Genomic DNA, 22,174 nt, shown 5'->3' with positions numbered 1-22,174 from the left:
CAGGAGCTGGAGTAGACCAAACGTTCTGTGTGCCTGCTATACCATTCATTAAGATCAACTCTACTTTTCTGACAGGTCTTTATTTTACAAACAACGAGGGCAAACCAGCAAGTATATGGCAAATGAAATGTTGCTTTCAATGCATGTCGTCTGCAATATCGTTTGATGTATCTCCCACACAAATTCTGTCATATTATCATGATATTTCCCTGGAGGAAACTTACTGGTTAATCCTGTCTTGTTATACCAGCTGAGAGTTAAAAACACCAGAGCATGATATTTCACCCAGGAGATGTCTATAATCTGAAATGCACTGCCTGTGAAGATGCAAGAGGCAGGTGCATTCAAAGCATTTATGAAGCATCTGGACGTGCACTTGTAGACTATGGACCCAGAGCTGGTAAATGGACAACACACACAAAATGCTGGAAGAACTCAGCAGGCCGGGCAGCATCTGAGGAAATGAATGAACAGTCAACAATTTGGGCCAAGATCCTTCATCAGGACTGGATAGGAAGGGGGAAGAAGACAGAATAAGGTGGTGGGGAAAGAGAGAGGGGAAGGAGGACAAGCTAGAAGATGATAGGTGAAGACAGGTGGTTGAGGGAGGAAAGATAAAGTAAAAAGCTAGTAGGTGATAGGTGGAAAAGGCAAAGGGCTGGAGAAGAAGGAATCTGATGGCAGATGAGAGTAGATCATGGGAAAAAGGAAAGGAGGAGGAGCACCAGAGGGGAAGTTATAGGCAGGTAAGAAGTGGTACGAGGCCAAAGTGGGAAATTGAAGAAGAGGGAACGGGGAGGAGGATAAAATTACCAGAAGTTGGATGTTCATGTTATCAGGTTGGATGCTACCTAGACAGAATATGAGTGCAGAAAATAATATACCAAGATGTTGCCTGGACAAGCAGGCCTGCATTATGAGGAGAGGTTGCATCAACTAAGACTTTATTCCATGGAACATGGGAGTTTGAGGATTGGCCTGGTAGAGCTATATAAGATGACTAGAGACATGGACAAGGCAAAAGCATATAATCTTTTTTCCCAGGGAGGTGTTGCTACAACATGAGGGTGTAGATTTAACATCAGAGATGAGAGATTTAAAAGGGACATCAGGGACTATTTATTCAAAGTGTAGTGTACATTTGGAATAAACTGCTGGAAATAGAGCCTGAGGCTATCTAGATGAGTACGTGGATAGGAGAGGTCTAGAGGCTGTGAGCCAGATGGGATTAGTTCACATGGAAACACAATCCACATGAACGAGTTGGGCTGAAGAGTCTGTTACCATGCTGTGTGACTCTGTAACCTCTCAAGGTTGGGAATTTTGAAGGGTCACAACACTAGAGGAAATTTCTCATAAAAAGGCCTGCATCTTCTAAACAGACAAACCCTTGTTACAGTTCCTTCGGGTCCTCTACTCCACATTCTGGAGAAACATTTTTCCTGCACCTAGTACTCTAAGAATTTTGAAACGAAGACAGAAAATGCTAGAAAAACTCAGCAGGTCAGGCAGCATTTGTGGAAAGAAAAGCAGTTAATGTTTCATATAAGGGTCCTTCAGCACACCTGAGGAAGAGAGAAATACATCAGCCTGGATAGTAACAAAATGTGGGTGAACCCAAAGAAATTTCACCACAACGAGGACGATTATGAAAAGATCCCATATTTCATTATGCACATGATTTAATTTTGCCACAATTCTAGTTTTATGTTTCACTATATTTGAATTGATAAACCTATGATTTAAGTAAGTTATAATACAGATCAGCTATTTTGGGTAGAAAGTCATTCCATTACCTTTTTTCTCATCATTTGTGCTGGACTGATGTTTCTTTCTTGTCATCAGAGTCCACACAGTAGCAGTGACTCACTAGGCTGAATTAATGTTTTTCTTCAGAGCAATATTATTCTTCCTCTCATCCCAAAAGAGAAATTATTATCTTAAGGTAAAGAAAGTAAGTAGTACTCTAATAAGAGTGTAAGCATGAAAAAGCAACATTGTAGATGAAGTTCTTGTAAGGATTGTATGCTAGAACAGGAACAGACATAAGCCACTGTAAAGAGCTAGAAAATTTTAAATAGAAGAGTCACATATGTATATATCCCATTAAGCACAGAGGTTACAGAACTGTGAAATTAATAATGCAGCGACTATGATAAGAAGCATGAATAGGAAATCAAGTGCAGAAAAAGAAAGAGAAAGGATGAAAATGGATTAAGGGAGAAAAGAAACAGAAATGAATATACATACAGTTGCAAGAAAAGGTTTGTGAACCCTTTGCAATTACATGCTTTTCTGCATTAATTACTCATAAAATGAGGTCTGATCTTCACCTAAGTCACAGTAATAGACAAACAACCTGGCTAAACTAATAACATACAAACTATTGTACTACTTCTCATCATTACTGAGTACACCATTTAAACAATCACAGTCTAGGTTCAAAACAGTGTGTGAACCTCTGGGGCAAAAGCTATTTGAAGTCAGGTGTTCCAAACAATGAGTTGAGATGTGGGTTGTAGAGGTGCCCTGCCCTTTAAAATAGACACACAATGTCAGGCTATTGACAGAGTCTGTGCTCCTCAGGGAAGATCTGTTTATGTGGACCATGCCTCGATCAAAACAACTTTCAGAGGACCTTAGAAGAAGACATGCAGGTGAAGCTGGAAAAGGCTACAAAGGCATTTCTAAAGATCTGAGAATTCATAATTCCACAATAAGAGAAATTATCTCCTAATGAGGGAAATTCAGTACTGTTGCTACTCTGCTAGGAATGGGTGTCCTGAAAAGATCACACCAAGAGCACAATGTGCAATCCTGAAGAAGATGAGAAAGAACTCAGTGGTAACAGCAGAAATCTCCAGAACTTGCTAAAATCTTAGTATCCAGTATAAGAAAAGCACTGAACAAGAATGGTGTTCATGCAAGGACACCACAGAGGAAACCACTGCTCTCCAAAAAAAAACGTTGCTGCACGTCTCAAGTTTGCAAAGACTATCTAGATGTTCCACGACATTTCTGGCACAATATTCTGTGGACAGATGAGATAGAAGTTGAACTTCTTGGCAAAAATGCACACTGCTATGTTTGGAGGAAAAAGGGCACTGCACACCAACACCAAAACCTCATCCCAACTGTGAAGCATGGTGGAAGGAGGATCATGATTTGGGGCTGCTTTCCTGCCTCGGAGCCTGGACAGTTTGCAATCGTTGAGGGAACGATGAATTTAAAATTGTATCAAGATACTTTGCAGGAGAATGTCATGGTAGCAGTCCATCACTGGAAGCTTTATAGAAGTTGGAAAATGCAATAGGATAATGATCCAAAAAGCAAGGTTAAATCAACAACAGAATGAATTAAAAAGAAGAAAATTTGCGTTTTGAAATGAACAAGTCAGAGTCCAGATCTTAACCCAATTGAAATGCTGTTGCATGACCTGAAGAAGGCTGTTCATGCAAGGTATCCCAGAAATATTGATGAACTGAAACATTTTTGTCTGGAGGAATGGTCTAAAATTCTTCCCAGCCCATTGTGCAGGACTGATGAGAAGAAACGTTTAGTTGAAGTTATTGCTGTACAAGGGGGTCACAGGGGTTACTGAAAGCAAAGGTTCAAATACTTTTTCCAACAAATACATGTAATATTGGATCATTTTTCTCAATAAATAAGTGAACAAGTATAATGGTTTTGTATTATTTATTTAATTGGGCTCTCTTTATCTAGTTTTAGGACGTGTGAAAATCTGATCACATTTTAGGTTATTTTTATGCAGAAATAGAGAAAATTCTACAGGGTTCACAAACATCCTAGCACCACTGTGTGTGTGTGCATTTATTTAAACATTTCAGATGTTCCAATAACCAAAAGGAGGAATCAAAAGGCAGATCATTGTTCATTGTCTGCCTTTTTATTTAGGTTCATGAATTTCATAAGGTTAGCAGCCAGGTAAAGCAAGCAATTAAAAAAGTAAATGATATATTGAATTTTATTGCAAAGCAATTAGAGTTTAAAATAGGGGAGTTTTGTTACAATTTTACAGGGTGTGAGTGAAGACACACCTGGAATATTACGCAGTTTTTGGTCCCCTCCTAACAAGAAGACTTAGTAGCTTTGAAGACAGTCCAAAGGAGATTCACTAATCTGATTCCTGAGATAAAAATCTAAACAGGTTGGGTCTGCAATGTTTGGAGATTAGAAGAACGGTGAGTGATCTTATTGAGACATATATAATCCAGAGAGGCATGACAGGGCAAATATTTTCATTAGTGAGAGAATGATATTATATTGTTAAGTGATAGGGAGAAAATAATCTAAAGCCGTATGTGTTAAAATGTCTTTTCATGAAAGATGGTGAATTTCTAGAATTCTTAGTTGTGGCAGCTAGATCATTAAAAGTATTTAAGTGGAAGGAAATATTTTTTGAAAGATTGTGGAATTGAGTGCTATGAGAAGTTGAAACAGAAGAGGAGTTGAGAGCAGCGTAAATTAGCCATGCAAGTGTGGAATGGCGGGGCGGGCTTGAGAGGCCATGTTACCTGCTTCTGCTGTTATTTACTTGTGTTATTGAATGATGCTTCAAACTTGTGAGAACTAATTTTCAATTTAGGAGGTTATTTTTCAAGAAATTTACAATCATCATATTAAAATATTACTTCTACATGATATGATTCAAGTGCCTGTGGCAAATTTATTTTTTATTGGCTGTAAGTAATGAGGAATACTGAAAGGTATTTTTTTACAAATTTAATAGTGAAGTGACACAACTCACACCAAGATGTTTGAATATTAGTATTAAACTACTCATTTGCTCCTCACTTAATATTAATGTGCCAACCTTCCCATAAATAATTTCAAATTTCATAGATATGACATTGAAGTCTGGCTGGATGTAATGGAATGCTGATCTTTGAAGGAAACATTATTTCAGTAATTGTACTTGTTTAAGTAAAGTAAACAATTCTGGATCCGTTTAATCCTTCCAGATGAACCTGCTGTTCTTGAAACAGAAGACCTGGACAGAAAAGGCAAACGATTTGGAGGAATGGACCCTGACTCCATCTCACTGGCATCTGTCACTGCAGTCACTACCAATGTTTCAAACAAGAGGTAACTGCACATTTGCAGCCACTAGTTTTGCAAATAGATTCCTTGTGGTTCAAAGTGTAACAGAAATATGGGCCTTTGCCAGTTTGTTGCTATTATCCTGGCTGGATGAGGAGGTGGACTCAAGTGTTGCCTCCTTTATCATTCCCATTCTATTCAAAAGCATCTGAAAACCCATGTAGGATCCTACGCCTTCCCTTTTTTTCTGACAGTTGAGTTGGAAGAAAATAGGTTGATTCACACTGAGACATTAACAAGATATTGCAAATAATATCTAACCCAGCATTCGCACTGTAATGCAGAGTTGCACCTTACAGATGCTGGGTAGCAGATGGCCAATACCCTCTTGGAAATTAGCAGCAACCAAAGACAGCATTGGTGAGATTTTGCAAAGAGGAAGGCTCAATTGATAGCACATATATTACCACTAATGTATTGAAGCTTCATGCATAGAAATGGGTTCTAGTCCACAAGTGTGCAGTAGATCTTAATCATAACTGCAAAACCATACAAGTTAAATGCTACTTTCTGGTAGCTGCTGTGATTCATTAATTTTACATTTGCTAAAGTCTAAGGCATGACTCCTTATGCTCTATGAAATTTGAAAGATCAGGATCTGAAGAGAAACACATAAAAATTTACTTGGGCACAGGAAACCTTCAGTATTCAGGTACTTGGTTCACAAAGCAGAATTTAGCATTACAGATCAACTACGTTGTTGAACTTCTTGTCTGAGGTGCCTTGTTGAATGGAGACCATTATTCAGTTGAGTGCCAAGAGGAACAATAAATATTGAAAATAAAAGAATTTCAAAGAATCTAAGTGTTAACATAATTTTAAAAAATCTAATGAAGTGCAAATGCTTAAAATATGAAGTAAAAAGATAAAGCACTGGAAACACTGAACAGACCAACACCTGTAGAAAGAAACACAGTTAATACTTTAGGTCTAGAATTCTTCATCAGAACTGTGAAAGGAAAAACAAGTTATTCTCAGTAGCAAAGTAGAGTGAGAGGGAGATGGATGGAACAAAGAATACAGGCAGCTACCTACTTAACTTACTCCCACTCTGCTTCTTGTAAGGATTCTATTCCATTCTCTCAATGCCTCCACCGGTCACATTGTGCTAATAATAGATTTTTCCACAAAGATACTTCTTACTTCTTTCCCTCAACCATTGTGCATCTCATCTATTTACAGAATGACAGTTCTCTTCTTCTCATGTCCTAAACAAAGAGGGGAAAAAAGCAGCTCCCTAGGTCTTTCTCCTCTGCCTCACCGGTCTTCACATGCAAGTTTGAGGAACAAGCCAGGTTACCTGGCGATATTCTCCACGTTTAGATCATTTTCATTTTTTTCTGATTGTATCAACTGCTGAATGAGATTTTAAGTGCCCCTTGACTGCCATATTATGTTATCATGGCATACCCTGTCAGATATAACACCCATAACACTCCCCTACCTTCTCTGCTACCTGAATGAATTTTCTTTCCCAGTAATGAAGAAGGTTCTTAGTAATGAGAAACCATTTCTCTTTCCTCAGATTCTACCTGAAATGTTAAAACTTTCCAGTATTTTCTGATGTTATTTATATTAAAACAAAAGGTGACAGGCTATCCTTCAGCAGACTCTGGAACAGAAAGTGAAATATCAACTGCAACAAGCAACCTGCTGGAAAAACTCATCAGGCCAAGCAGTATCTGTGGGAGGAAAGGAATTGTCAACGTTCTAGGTCATGTCTGTGAGTGGTGAGGTGTGCAGCATAGAGAGGAGAAAGGGAGTACTGAGGATGGATTCTGAGATGATGGGTAGTCTGAGAAGCGGAATATGATGACAAACAAGTAGTGAGTAAGTCTTGCTAAGAATGTGGTCAAAGAGTCAGAAAGCAGTAGAGGCAACATGAGAGAGCAGTGAGAGAGGGTCTCAGAGAGATTTCTCCCTTTTTTGGATTAATCACATCAAAGTGGAAAGGAAGCTGCAGATAAAAATCAGGGGTCACCTGCCATCAATATGAGAAAGAACTGTTTCAATAAGTTTAACAGCCCAAAGCCAATTGTTTTAACAATTGGTGGGAAGAGTGCTGGGAAGAGGAAATTCAGCCATTGAATGCTCAATAAAGATAATTTAAATTTGGCAATGAAAATACAGGAATGAGGGAAAAGAGTCGTGAACAATCTAAGTCAAGGTTTGCTATAAAAAAGGATTGAAAGCAGCAGAGCTGTGAAAATTCACTAACAGAAAGTAGGAGGGACTTCAGGGAAAGAGCAGTTTGAAACTGCGGGAAGATTAGCTAGAGTGTGAAACTGATTAGCTCAGTTGGCGGACTGCAGAGTCCTAAAAAGATCATGCTAACTGTTAACTGACCATTCTGATAACTGACTATTCAGTCTTCAGCAAGAGAGACAGGAGAGCAATTACACCAGACCCTCAGCTTCAAACCAGAGCTGCTTGATTTTGACATTTCAATTGATGGCTGTAACCCTTTGTAAAAGAACAGCACAGATAAATTATTAATATAATTTACTTTGCTCTAATAATTTTAGTCATTTTTCAGTATTTTAATGTTTCAATTATTTTTATACTTTTTGTAAATTATTAAAATCTATTTGAATACCTTCGCAGGATATCCAAGGTTGTCATAGTCTTCTGGGCATGACCCCAGGGGAGGATGTCAGAGGCCACTTGGCTTTGTGTGATGCTTTTCAGGATCAGGGCCAGGGCTTACAGAAAGAATCTGTGCCTCCTCCAGTCAAAAAGATCACAGCTCACGTAAAGAGGCATTCTGATTCAGTTACTGTCATATCACCTCAAAACTTGGACTATTGATCTGAAGGCGTGAATTCTGATCCCACCTTTATAGCCACAGAATTTAATTCAAGTAATTAAGTATTTTAAAATATCCCATCAAGCAAGATATATTTTAATGCAACTATGATATTTTCCCCCTAGTTGCTCACAGCAATAGGAAAGCCAATTTATCAACTGGGTTGACTACATCTTTTTATCCCTGGCTGCTCAGGGGCTGTCCTGGGAAAATGGCTAATCTTGGCTAATTCAAAGAACCAGAAAGGAAAAGGTAGATTAGGGAGCACCTCAGAAAATTACACATTATTATTATTATTATTATTATTATTATTATTATTATTATTATTATTATTATTATTATTATTATTATTATTATTATTATTATTATTATTATTATTATTATTATTATTATTATTATTATTATTATTATTATTATTATTATTATTATTGTAGTAGTAGTAGTGGTGGTGAAACATGGTGTGAACTAAGTCTATCAAATGGAAGCTGTGACCAACAAGAAGTGGGAATAACCCAGAAGAATCCGCTCCTCACAAAAGAGGCGGACACCATGCTGTAAATGTAATGAAACCTGATAGATGTGAATTATAGAAGATAAAGACAAAGTGGTACAAAAAGGGGCAAATGGTAATCTCAGAAGTGGAACAGATGTGAACCTTACATATTGTCAAGAGAATTTTTCGAGGTTAATGGTAAATTCCTGAAACATCAACATAGAGGCTTCAGAACAAATACTGCAAAAATGAAGAAAATGAGAGAAATTTCAGCATCAGGTTTAAAATCTCTGGCATATGCTGTGAAATGTGTTGTTTTACAGCAGCAGCATATTGCAATATGTAATAATAAAAGCTACAAATTACAAAAATAAAAATAAAAAATAAATTAAGTAGTGCAAAAACAGCGGAAAAACTGAGGAAGTGTTCAATCACAAACAAGAGAAAATCTACAGATGCTGCAAAATACAAGCAAAACACTCAAAGTGCTGGAGGAACTTGGCAAGCCAGGCAGCAACTATGGAAAAGAGTAAACAGTTGACATTTCAGGCCGAGACTCCTCATCAGGACTCAAGGAAGCGTACAGGATTCACTGTGCATTCAAAACTCTGATGGCAGAGGGGAATAATCTGTTCCTGAAAAGTTGAGTGTGTACCTTCAGACTCCTGTACCTCCTGCTTGATGGTAACAATGAGAAGAGGCCATGTCCTGGGTGATGGGGGTCCTTAATGATGCATGCCACTTTGTTGAGGCTTCACCTTTTGAAGGTATCCTGTGCCCATGATGGAGCCGACTGAATTTACAACGTTCTGCAGCTTTTTCCGATCCTGTGCAGTGGCCCCTCCATAAAAGATGGTGATGCAACCAGTTAGATTGCTCTCTACAGTACATCTGCAGTGTCTTTGGTGACGAGCCAATTCTCTTCCAACTCCGAATGAAATATAGACACTGCAGATGCCTTCTTTGTAATTGCATAAATATGTTGGGCCCAGGATAAACCCTCAGAGATGTTGACACCCAAGAACTTGAAACTGCTTACATTTTTTATTTCTGATTCCTGATGAGGATAGGTGTGCCTTCCCTCGACTTACCCTTCCTGAAGCCCACAATTAATTTCTTGGCCTTACTTGAGTACAAGGTTGGTGTTGTGACACCAATCAACCAGCTGATCTATCTCACTCCTGTATATCTTTTCTGCCAACATTCATTGTGCCATCAGCAAATTTATAGATGGCATTTGAGCTGTGCCTAGCCACACAGTCATGGATGTAGAGAGAGTAGAGCAGTGGGCTGAGAACACACCATTAAGGTGCACCAGTGCTGATTGTCAGTGAGGAGGAGAAGTTATTTCCAATCTGCACAGACTGTGGTCTTCCAATGAAGAAGTCAAGGATCCAGTTGCAGAGGGAGGTACAAAGTCCCAGGTTTTGGAGCTTTTTGATTAGTACTGAGGGTATGATTGTTTTCACCACTGAGCTGTAGTCAAGAAACAGCTGCCTGATGCAAGTATTGCAATTGTCCAGGTGATCCAAAGCCAGGGAGATTGCATCTACTGTAGACCTATTGTGGCAATAGGCAAATTGCAGTGGGTTCAGTAAGATGAGGGTCCAGGAAGAGGAGAGATGAACTAGAAATTGACCACATGAAGTTCAGATAGAAATGGAATACTTCATGAGTGATTTAATTAGATTGGTACCAGAACAGGAGGCAGCACCCATGGAATTATGAAAATAACAAAGAAAAAGATTAACGTGATGCTTGGAGCCAAATTGGAATAAGAAATGTCGAACAAAAGATCAGCTATTACACAAGGTGATGCCTTAAGCAACTGGAAAGTGGGTGTGGGCATGAAATAATTGTACTAAGTTGTAGGGGGTTATACAAGTTGTAATCCGTTGCTCTAAGTTCTACATGTTACAGTCTGGAAATTGGATTTTGCCTGCTTATGGTACGATAACCGTCTGCTATGGTTACCTCTAGTGCTAAATCTGAAGTCATGAAATCTACACATCTTTGCTTTTAAAAAAAAATTGTGTTTTACGCCCTGAAGACATACTAAAGCCAGATATGTACATGAGCTACTGCTCATGGTATAGGCAGAAGTGGTGATATTTATTGTACTACTCTATGTATGAGCTTGCCATGGAAATAGAAAAGCACTCTCATAAAGAACTCTTCATTCATTCTACCATGGAGATGTCAAGTGGATGGGAGGGACTGTGAAAAGTGAGAGCCTGGGAGGGGGTGGTATAATGGGCTATGCAATCTCAAGCCCCATGTCATTAAGGGGTATGTGGATGGCAGTGATTACCTGTACTTCATAGCACCAGTTATATAAAATAGCAACATTTTCAACATTTACAAAGGATATCCCCAGGGACATTTTGAACTGTGAGATTTAATTGTTGTTAGTGTGATGTACTACTTATTGAACTTATTGTGGTCTGGTCAGAAACTGTAAATCTTTGATCCATTTCTGCCATTAACTAAGCTATAAATTCTGCACATGTTGACGATGTCACTATATGGGCAAAATATAATGGGGGGAATTGACATCTATGTTAAAAAGATTCAAGCCAGAGAGTACTTGGACCAATTTTCTAATGGACTTCATTAGGACATGTATGCAAACACTTCAACATATCCAAAGCCAAACATTCTGCATTATTCTCATATAAATAGTGATGTCAAATGGATTACCTCTTAACCAAAGTCTCAGTTTATCTATTTTACAAAAAAAGTGCATCAAACAACATTATTGTTCCTGACTCCTCTTGAAAAAAATGTATTTATTTACAGATCAAAGCCTGACATCAAAATGGAACCCAGTGCAGGCAGACCTCAAGATTACCAAGTAAGTTTCAGAGGACTGCTTTCTTTCTTTCTTTAGTACATTGGACTGGTTGGAAGGTCTGTGATGCTGAATAATTTGACCCATTACAGAAATTGGCTGGTTTTATTTCAATACTATTTCAAAAAGATTTTCTGTAGCAATCGTATTATTCTGAGTCCAATATTGTTTGTTCAAACAGTTCTCTTTGATATAGTACTAGAGAACTGCTAGTATACTTAGTACTTTTATTACTAATGTAATTTACATTGTCAAGTGTGATTTTATTTATTTCTCAATTGCACCAATGCTCCTTATTTTAGTATTAATCTGTTACTTCTGCTTGATCATTTTTATTTTATTTTAGAAGATTCTACCTTCATTTTTCAGAGCAAACTATAGCTTTTCTCAAAAGATATCTCTGAGATTGAAAGTGACCTTAATGCTGATTATGATGGACTGAAATTGTTAACTCAGACACGAAGCTCAAACCTTCTTAACCACTTCACCCAAATGAAATGGAAAAAAAATCTCATGCAATTGCATTGAAGCAATTGGAGGTCATTCAGTCTAACTTGGCCAACAAATCAACATACTTATCAATGGTTTACTCTGGCTGTACATAAACTCATAAAGCATAAGATTATGATTTAATTCATTATCATTGTCCATTCTTGTGTATTCCTGAAATAGGAGAGTGTGCCCTAGATTATTGTTCTATTTTCTTTTGTGTTTTATTCTGCATTACTCATCTTTGCACAACATTGTGCAATTACAGTGCTCCGATGTCATTGTCAACTGTCTCAGACAATGACTGCAGCTGCACTAAGACAAAAAGGATATTGTTTTTCTTCCTCCCCCCAACAAAACATTCTGATACAATGACAAAAGACTTCTGTTAATAGAGAAAAGAGTGGGAATACTTAAAATGCTTGAAGCATACAATACAAATTCTAATTTTCAGATAATAGAGTGACAGGAGTTGGAGGAGGAAATGTAAAATACTGCACTAGATAAAGTAATGAGCAACAACACCATAATATACTGATACTGTATTGGTAAAATTCAGAGATTTATTTCGGAGTAGTGTTTTTGAATATAGGAAGTTATTTTAAAATCTTTTTCATGAAGTATGATTGATGCAATCATCCTTTCGTTCTCCTGGTGATGGGCATTAGCCACAAACCAGCTTCTATTATTCATCATAGTCATGTGAAATAGAAGGCTTTTGCTAAATTTGTGAAGTCATTTAACTTTTCAGCAAAATGCATTTGACTTACTACATTGTGCTGGTTTCTGTACAACAGCAAAGGAAAAAGAAAGAAAAGAGTTTGCTACTGTATGAAGAGGCTTGAACATTCACAGAGGTTATAAATAATTCTGTTTCTGTAGCTCAGGTAGAAGGTAGCTAATTAAATGCTTAAAATATTAAATAGCTTGGATCAGGTAAATCAAAGTATTAATTTACAACAAGACAAACTGATAGGACAGTGAAGATGAAACATATTGCCATCCACACCTTTTGTGAATCTGAGGATTGAAGTTCGGTGACCAAAGTGATGACATTTGATGTCCTTTTGTACTTAGCAGAGACATTTATGGCTGGATTGTCACCGACTGTACAGTAAAAGGGACAATAAAATCAAAAATCTATGGACAAAACTGGTAGCAGGCGGATACTAGATTGTGCAGTTACCACAGTACCTACCAGTTAGAGATAGTAGAGAAAGGAGTTTCAGTATGGGGTGATCTACATGGTTAATAAGATACAAATATTTTATAATGTTTAATAGAGAATATTGTTGATGAATTGATGTTATAGCTCAATCTAGTGCAATATTCCAACACTGCAAAAAGACATTTAATCTAAACATTATGCAATTAATCTAGGTTTTAGGAACATACGCTTTCAACATTTGTTTTCAATTCACAGGGCTTTAATAAAGGCAGGCATGCTTCCAACAGATGTCATTAAAATAATTTTAAATGAGCTATACAGTGTTCACTTTGTATTTAATTAACATGAAAGTATATCACATCAGTTCTGGATATGACAGTTGTGTCATAGTACCAAACAATAATAAACATGATCAGTAATTTAGTAATTTTATGAAATTCAATATATTCCTACTGGATCCATATAACAACAGTATCTATGATATAATTACAGGAGAACTTGTTAAGTTTCTTTGGCTTTTTAAATCAAATGCATGTTTTTATGGTTAAGCAAATTTATGAATGCATGAATTATGAATGTAACCTGTCTTCTTTCTAAAAAGTTTGCTAATGTAAACATGTTTTATGAAATAGTCAAATCTATTGTGAATGCATAATAAAATTTAAAATAAGAGAAAACTGCTACATATGATCATTTATACACTTCAAAAGAGGAACAGTATGACCATTTATCTCAGTGGAAAGTTATAGCTGGTTTTCTGCTGTGAATTTGACACGGACTGTGCTGTGAGATAAAGCACAGTACACGATGCAACATTATCAGAATGATATGCCAATAACAAGTGAAGTTGCACTGTGTAAGTCAACAGCCAAACAACATTTGTGTACCACCATAACAGGATAGCAGTGCAAGCCAATGTTGCAGAGTTACATCTGTTCAAATTGGGCATAGGGAGAGATATAACAACACAAAATTTTGCTTGAACTGAAGAAGAAAATAAAGGACAATGATCCACCAGTGATTTTGTTATAATCTTAACACTGCTAGTGGACAATGGAGTTTTCAATAGTCATAAGGCTACTTTATGGTATTAGCAGATGGACGAAATACACTATCTTCCGGTAAATGCTGAATGCCTAAATTCACTTCTCAGTCCCTGTCAGTGATTTGCCAACTGTGCACTGATATGGACGGTTTCATGGAATCAAATGAATGAATTTGAATATGCTGCATTTGTCCTCGCAGTAAGATGGAGGCACGTTCAATCACAGTGACGTCTATGGAGTCAAACAATGGTGTTATTGTTCTTTTTAAATGTATTTTTGATGATCACAAAGCCCCACTCAAAAATTAAGAACTTTAAGTACTGCAGGTCTACCCCATTAGTGAGTTAGCCATTGGCGGAGAAACTGAAGGAGCCAGACTTTGTGTGGATCATGCTGCTCTCTGCATCAGAGAGGCATCAGAGGAGTTGGTGCACCAAGGCTGGGTGCAGTTTAACAGCGAGTTAGCATCTTAGTTGTGTTTCTTGTTATCGCAAGACCCTATTGGGCATTGTTAATATGGAATGCCACAGTCCAATTCACTGATTTATTGGCAGATGGTGGGGAGGGGGCTATGTGGCCTCTATTGTAGTGAGGAATAGGCCTCAAGCTGCAAGATCACCTGTTTACAGCCGCACCGGAGAGAGGCATTGGTGGCGCACCGGACGTGGTGTGGCACTGCACCCAAGCTGGAGATAGTGCTGCCCCCTAGTGTTTGTTCAGCAGAAGACAAGATATATTGTGTTCAGCAGCCACCTACCACCCCATTCATGGACTCAGGATCTTCGAATGTATTTTACTGATATCATTCATGCGAAATACGTGCCTTGTGCTGTGTGTGACTGGTCAAACTGTGCTTTTCACCTTGATCCCAGAGTAATGTTTTGTTTGGCAGTATTCATGGGTATTCATGTCTGGTTGAATGGCAATTAAACTTGGACTTGAACGTCACTTCTGCTGGTTGAATTTTTGATTCAGAATCATTCAAGGTCTTTGACAGTTATATTTGGAAGAATTTTCTTGTTCTACGAACAAAAGATTTTATATCCCTCTTTAGAAGCAGAGCAACATTAGGCAGCATTAATTTGAGTAATTTGGCAAAAGTTCAATTTGTATTTAATCATTTAAGTAAGTGACAAGCATAAGCAATTCACCTCCAGCAACAAGACTTTGGCAGTTCATTGGCTCACTGCTCCTCTGTTTTTTAATAGCAATAAGATGCTGGAGAATAAAATATTTCTGTCATCGTGCATTAGGTCCTGTTCAATCTTCACAAGAGGATTGGTATGGTTATCAAACAAAACTAGCCAAAGCATGCAAGAATACATTCGGAAGGTCAGAGGGCATCTATGGAAAAAGTAACTGATTTAATAACCCAGGATAGATACTATATGTCAGAACCATCTGCTGAACAATTCATTATATTCAAAAGAAATATCAAACCTAGTCTATTGTCCTGGTTTGAGAATATTTCATATGTAAAAGAATGCAAAATTATTTTCCCAATTGAAGTTAAAAACAGGAACTATGAACTGATAATGGTGCATGACACTTGGAATGGTTTTGGGACCGTTTTCAACCTAGCTGAAGTTAGCCATGTTTCTTTAGCAGTTTGCCTCTCTTTTTTACAAAGTACCAAAATGATTTTAGGTGCTAGTGTATTGACATTATTTTCTTACTTTAGGTGAGTATTACAATCATCGAAGCAAGGCAGCTAGTGGGATTGAACATGGATCCAGTGGTTTGTGTTGAGATTGGAGATGAAAAGAAATATACAAGCATGAAGGAGTCAACAAATAGTCCCTACTACAATGAGGTGAAGTATTTTTGCCTGCTATTTCTTCAGTCACTTGTCCTCACATAACTCATGAAATAGTAATTCACACAAGCACTTGATTCCACTTCACAGTTTCTAAGGTAAATCCCCACTAAGCATTTGATAGAGCTTTTTAATTTGTTTAATAATAATGCATATTTTAGTTTAACATTTCTTTAAAAAATGAATTTAAGATGCAATTCTGTGGGCAAAATATGTCATTTACTATATTAACTTGATCTACTTTCAAAGGTTAACAAAATGTTACTTCAAATATTTCTAGCAAACAAATAATCCTGTAGCAGGGGGTATTGATGTTACTGAAATATAATGAAGCCCATCAACAGATTAAATTTTTCACAAATGTGACTACTAAATTATCAGAAAATTCTTGAGTATGAATAGTGTTCTTCCATTGTTGCATTCTTTCATTGGTCTATCTTGTAGAAAAAAAATTACTTTTATTTTAATATTATTGATAACCAAGTGTATAAAATTGATGGTAGAATATATGGCTGTCAAATATCCAAGCTGTTTTATGAGCTGAATGTTTTTACTTCAGAAGTGACTTTAATTTTATTAAAAATATTTTTATCAGGGATCCATCTGGAATAGATTTTAAATGATAAGATGTATTGCAGATTAATCAATTTTGTTCATTTATAAAAGAGTACAAACTTGAGGTTACACAGCTCATTATATCACGATCTTGAACGTCCCAGTCTCCCAAGACAATGCACACTTTGTTCCAGAACCACAGAAAGCCAGTTATATTTGCAGTAGAACGTAGCAGATCTTGTTTGAGGATGACTTCCTGTCAACAATGGTACTGTGAGGGAAGCAACAGATTCTAGAAATTATCTGGGATACTTAATCTACAAATTACAATTGCAGGAATTCAGAAAGATTGATTAAAGAGCATCAGCTGGTATATGGGAAATCTATCTGGGGGGGTGTGTGTGTGTATTGTCTTGCATAAAAGAGAAGAGAGATTCTGAAATTAGATGAGTGCTAATTTAACTTGCCATATCACACAAGTCCCTTACATTGTGTATTAAAGTTATCCTTCTGGCACCACATTATCTCACGGTTGCACTCCAATTCAGGTCTTCACAAGCACCCTACGTACATGGATTCAATGTCATCAGTGAACACCATTTTGTTTATCTGTACACGTGTATGGTTGAATGACAATAAACCTGACCTTGCTCTCCCCTTTATCCTTAATGATAACTAAAGTTGACTAATTATACCTAATTATAACCATTTCACAGATATTCTTTCTAATGTTCAGTGAATACCAGATGGATATTTAATAACATTATCCTTTTGTTTCTGTGTTTAGTACTTCGTCTTTGACTTCCATGTGTCTCCAGATGTCATGTTTGATAAAATAGTCAAACTCTCGGTAAGAACGCTTATATATTATAACAACATACCACTTGTTCTGTATAGAATTTTGCATATATAAGACCTTTCCAAAATCAAACTGGTAAAAATTATAAACTTTTCCAAAATCTGATGCTCTTGTATTGATGTGATAAATAGCTCCCATTGATTTCACAATGGTGTAGCCAGCTGAGGGTGGGGTTACAGGAAGCTCTTAAACACAGCACAATATATTGCAAAAGAATTAATTATGACCTTAAAAGATCCTTCCTAAGTTTGTTGTGATAGCAGAATCAGAATGAGAATGATCTTTGATATCACCAGCATATGCTGTGAAATTTGTTAACATAGCGACAGCAGTAAAATGCAATAAGTGATAAATACAGAAAAAAATAAATCAATTACAGTAAGTGTATCTGTGTGTATACTGTAATTGATTGATTTTTTTCTATAATTATATAAAGTAGAAAAAAAAACAAATAATAAAAAGGTGAGATAGTGTTCATGGGTTCGATGTCTATTTAGAAATCAGATGGTAATGGGGGAAAAGCTGTTCTTGAGTCGTTAATGGTGTGTCTTCAGGCTTCTGTACCTCCTTCCTGATGGTAACAATGAGAAGAGGGCATGTTTTGGGTGATGGGGGTCCTTAATAATGAAAACTTGTTAAATTTTCTCACTGCTAATTCATCATAAATCTCCAACTGACATTCAAAAGCTGTCATTATCCTCGAAGACCACCTTGACAGATGAATCAAATGCATCCACCTCAGAAGCCAGAGTCTGAGATGGGCTTTGCTGAGTGAAGGCTATTTCAATGGGATCTGATGATTCAAGGATTTGATTATTACATAGAAATAAATAGGATATGACTTTATTATGAAGAATAGATCCTTCAGAGGTTATGTTAGGAAAGCTATTTTCTAACAAATTCTGTTGAAATCGGTCATCATTTAATCGAGTACAATCATTCTAAGATGAGCATTTCTTCATGGGAAACGTACCTTCAAATCAGAGATGATGCATCTGCCAGAAAATTTAATTAAATAACCTAAAATCTAATTAATTATCTTGAGAAGTAATGAATATTTAATTTTTGTAAATGTAGTCAATAAATTATAAGCAGATAACATATGGAAAGCAATCATTTTATTTTAAATACAGTTGTAATAAGCTGCAATCTCCTAGCCCTGGGCTTGTAGCACAGTAGAGGAGAGTTAGTGTGATGGAGGCCAAAGTTCAAAGTAAATTCATTATCAATGTACATATATGTCATCATATACAACCCTGTGATTTATTTTCTTGTGGGCTTTATCAGTAAATGCAAGAAACACAATAGAATCAATAAAAAAAAGATGCCCAACAGGACAGACAAGCAACCAATGTGCAAGATATTAAAAAACTGCAATTGCAGAAAAAAATAAATAATAACAATAACAAATAAATATATATCAATACATATCAATTAACATGAGATGAAAACTCCTTGAAAGTGAGTCCACAGATTGTTGGAACGGTTCAATGATGGGGTGAGGGAATTTGAGTGAAGTTATCTACTCTGGTTCAAGAGACTGATGGTTGAAGGGTAATAACCATTTCTGAACCTAGTGGTTTGGGTCCTGAGGTTCCTGTACCACATTCCTGATGGCAGCAGTAAGAAGAAAGCATGGCCCGGATGATGGGTCCTTGATGATGGATGCTGCTTTCCTGCAACAGCGCTCCATGTAGATGTACTCAATGGTGGGGAGGGCTTTACCCGTGATGGACGAGGCTGTATCTACTATTTTTGCAGGCTTTTCTATTCAAGAATATTGGTGTTTCCATACAAGAACATGATACAAGTAGTCAATATACTCTCTGCCACACATCTATAGAAGCTTGTCAAAGTTTTAGATGACATGCCAAACTTTTGCAACTTCTAAGAAAGTAGAGGCGCTGTGGTGCTTTCTTCATAATGCCACTTAAGTGCTGGATGCAGGACAGGAAGGATAACACCAAGGAATTTAAAGTTGCTGAACCTCTCCACCTCTGATCCCCTCCTCATGTGCCTTCAGTTTCCCCTCCTGAAGTGAATAATCAGCTTGTTGACCTTGCTGACATTGATTGGGAGATTAATACTGTGGCATCCGTTAGCCAGATTTTCATTCTCCTTCCTAGATGCTGACTTGTCACAACTTTTGCTTCAACCAGCAACACTGCAGCAAATTCAAATGTGGCATTAGAGCTGTGCCCAGCTACACAGTCATAAGTGTAAAGTGAGTAGAGCAGGGATTAAGCACACAGCCTTGTGGTGCACCTGTGCTGATGGTGATTGTGGAGGAAATGTTGTTGCCAAACTGAACTGACTGGATCTGCAAGTGAGAAGATTGAGGATCCACTTACACAAGGTGGTTGATCAGTTTTGTGGGGATGATAGTATTGCATGCCGAACTGTCATCAATGAAGAACATCCACTGTATGCATCTTTGCGGTCCAAATGTTCCAGAGTTGAGTAAAAAGCCAAAGCAATGGTGATGTTAGGTAAATTAGAGCAGATCCAAGTTGCTTCTCAGGCAGGAGTTGATATATTTCATCACCAACCTCTCAAAGTAATTCATCACCATAGATGTAACTGCTACTGGACAATAATCATTGAAGCAGGTTACCACATTCTTCATAGGCACCAGTATAATTGAAGCCTGCTTGAAACAAGTGGAGAAATATATTACACAGATAAGCAAATCGCATATGAGCCTTATATTGTATTTTGGTTATATTGATTTGGTGTATTGTCTGTTACATGTAAACAAGAATCTTCAAATGGAATGTAAAGGTAGTGCATGGAACAATTCAATACAAAATTAAAAATATAATATCCTGGAAGCAATGAAACATTAATATTAGTAAAGCTAAATAATTTTCCTTTTTAATGCCATAATTTATATATAGACCTCGGTGTCTTCATTTTATACTCTAATTATAAGCAATGTTTATTGCTTGGCCGAATAAAGAATGTTCATCAAAATGATTTCTTTCTTTCGCAGGTAATACATTCCAAAAACCTCCTGCGAAGTGGGACGTTGGTAGGTGTGTTCAAACTTGATGTAGGAACTATCTACTCTCAACCAGGTAATCACACAGAATTACAAGGAGTCTACAACACACAAAAATCCCTCCTGCCCCCATTGGATAATGGTACTATTTGTACACAACTTCAAACAAAATTTTCTGAACCTTTTCCCAATATTCCTTTATCTGCATGCTTTCATTGAGATCCGTCATTTTATTTGTAAACCCCGTCCCTCCCTATTGTCCCCATTATGGAATTATCCTTCAAAGGGATTTTCTATGTCTTCACTATAAAGTTATTATTTACTGAACAACTCTGTTGACTGGAGAAAATGGTGAATTAGATTCATATCAACATGGTAACTTGTTTGTTTCCAAACTAATAGCACTGGCTTTAGGCTGCTGAACTACAATGACAATCTTTTTTTTTACATAAATAAAAGACACATTGCAAATAAGACCATAAGACATAGGAGCAGAATTAGGCCATTTGGCCTATCAAGTCTGCTCCACCATTCAATCGTGGCTGATCATTTTATTTTTCCACTTCCTCAGACCCACTCCCCAGCCTTCTCTCCATAACCTTTGATGTCATGTCCAAGCAAGAACCTATCAAGCTCTGCCTTAAACACACCCAACAACCTGGCCTACACAGCTGCCTTTGGTAATAAATTCCACAAGTTGACCAACCTCTGGTTAAAGACATTTCTCCGCATCTCTGCTTTAAATGAATGCCCCTCTATCCTGAGGCTGTCCCCTCTTGTTCTAGACTACCCCACCAATGGAAACGTTCTTTCCACATCTATTATGTCTCGGCCTTTCAACATTCGGAAGTTTCATTCTTTCCCCTTCATTCTTCTAAATTCCAGTGAATACAGACCCAGAACTATCAAACATTCCTTGTATGGGAATCCATTCATTACTAGAATCATCCTTGTGAACATCGGCTGAACCCTCACCAAAGCCAACACATCTTTTCTTAGATGAGAAACCCAAAAACATTCACAATACTCAGGGTGAGGCCTCACCATTGCCTTATAAAGCCTCAGCATCACATCCCTGATCTTGTGTTCTAGACCCCCTGAAATGAATGCAAACTTTGCAGTGCTTTTGCACTGACTTTACCTGCAAGATAACCTTTAGGTTGTTTTGCACAAGGACTCCTAAGTCCCTTTGCATCTCAAATTTTAAGATTTTCTCCTCATTTAGAAAATAGTCTGCAGATTTATTTCTTCTACCAAAGTGCATGACCGTGCATGACCATGCATTTTCCAACATTGTATTTCATTTGCCACTTTCTTGTCCATTCTCCTAATCTAAGTCCTTTTGCATTCTACCTGTTTCCTCAACAATATCTGCCCCTTCACCAATCTTTGTATCATCTGCAAATTTGGCAACAAAGCCAACTATTCAATCATCTATATCATTGATATACAGCACAAAAAAAAGGAGCAATCCCAACACCGATCCCTGCGGAACACCACTAGTCGCTGGCAGCCAACCAGAAAAGGATCTTTTTAATCTTACTTGCTGCCTCCTACCAATCAGCCAATGTTCTAACCATGTTAGTAACTTTCCTGTAATACCATGGGATATTAACTTGGTCAGCAGCCTCATGTGTGGCACCCTGTCGAAGGCTTTCCGAAAGTCTAAATATGTATCATCCGCTATATCCTCTTCATCTATCCTACTTGTAATCTCCTCAAAGAATTCCAACAGGTTCATCAGGTAGATTTTTCCTTAAGGAAACCATGCTGACTTTGTCATATCTTGTCCTGTGTCACCAAGTATTCCATAACCTCATCCTTAGCAATTGACTCCAACGTCGTCCCAGCCACTGAGGTCAGGCTAACTGGTCTATAATTTACTTTCTTCTGCCTCTCTCCTTTCTTAAATAATGGAGTGACGTTTGCAATTTTCTAGTCCTCTGGCACCAACCATGCTTGAGTCCAA

The 22,174-nt window shown here is 37.4% G+C and overlaps 1 protein-coding gene across 5 annotated transcripts in view; it reads left to right on the top strand.

Moving 5' to 3' along the window:
- otofa (otoferlin a) overlaps nt 1-22,174 on the top strand; it is a 351,746-nt gene that overhangs the window by 220,498 nt on the left and 109,074 nt on the right. For all 5 annotated transcript variants that reach the window (XM_059981755.1, XM_059981752.1, XM_059981757.1 and 2 more), the window contains 5 exons: nt 4,983-5,106; nt 11,220-11,274; nt 15,656-15,787; nt 17,133-17,195; nt 20,197-20,281. In XM_059981755.1, the coding sequence (XP_059837738.1) occupies nt 4,983-5,106; nt 11,220-11,274; nt 15,656-15,787; nt 17,133-17,195; nt 20,197-20,281 (459 nt within the window). The remainder of the gene's footprint in view (nt 1-4,982; nt 5,107-11,219; nt 11,275-15,655; nt 15,788-17,132; nt 17,196-20,196; nt 20,282-22,174) is intronic.

The sequence above is a fragment of the Hypanus sabinus genome, chromosome 10 (assembly GCF_030144855.1).
Source record: "Hypanus sabinus isolate sHypSab1 chromosome 10, sHypSab1.hap1, whole genome shotgun sequence".
Classification (NCBI taxonomy): Eukaryota; Metazoa; Chordata; class Chondrichthyes; order Myliobatiformes; family Dasyatidae; genus Hypanus; species Hypanus sabinus.
This window is presented reverse-complemented; position numbering and strand designations above follow the sequence as displayed.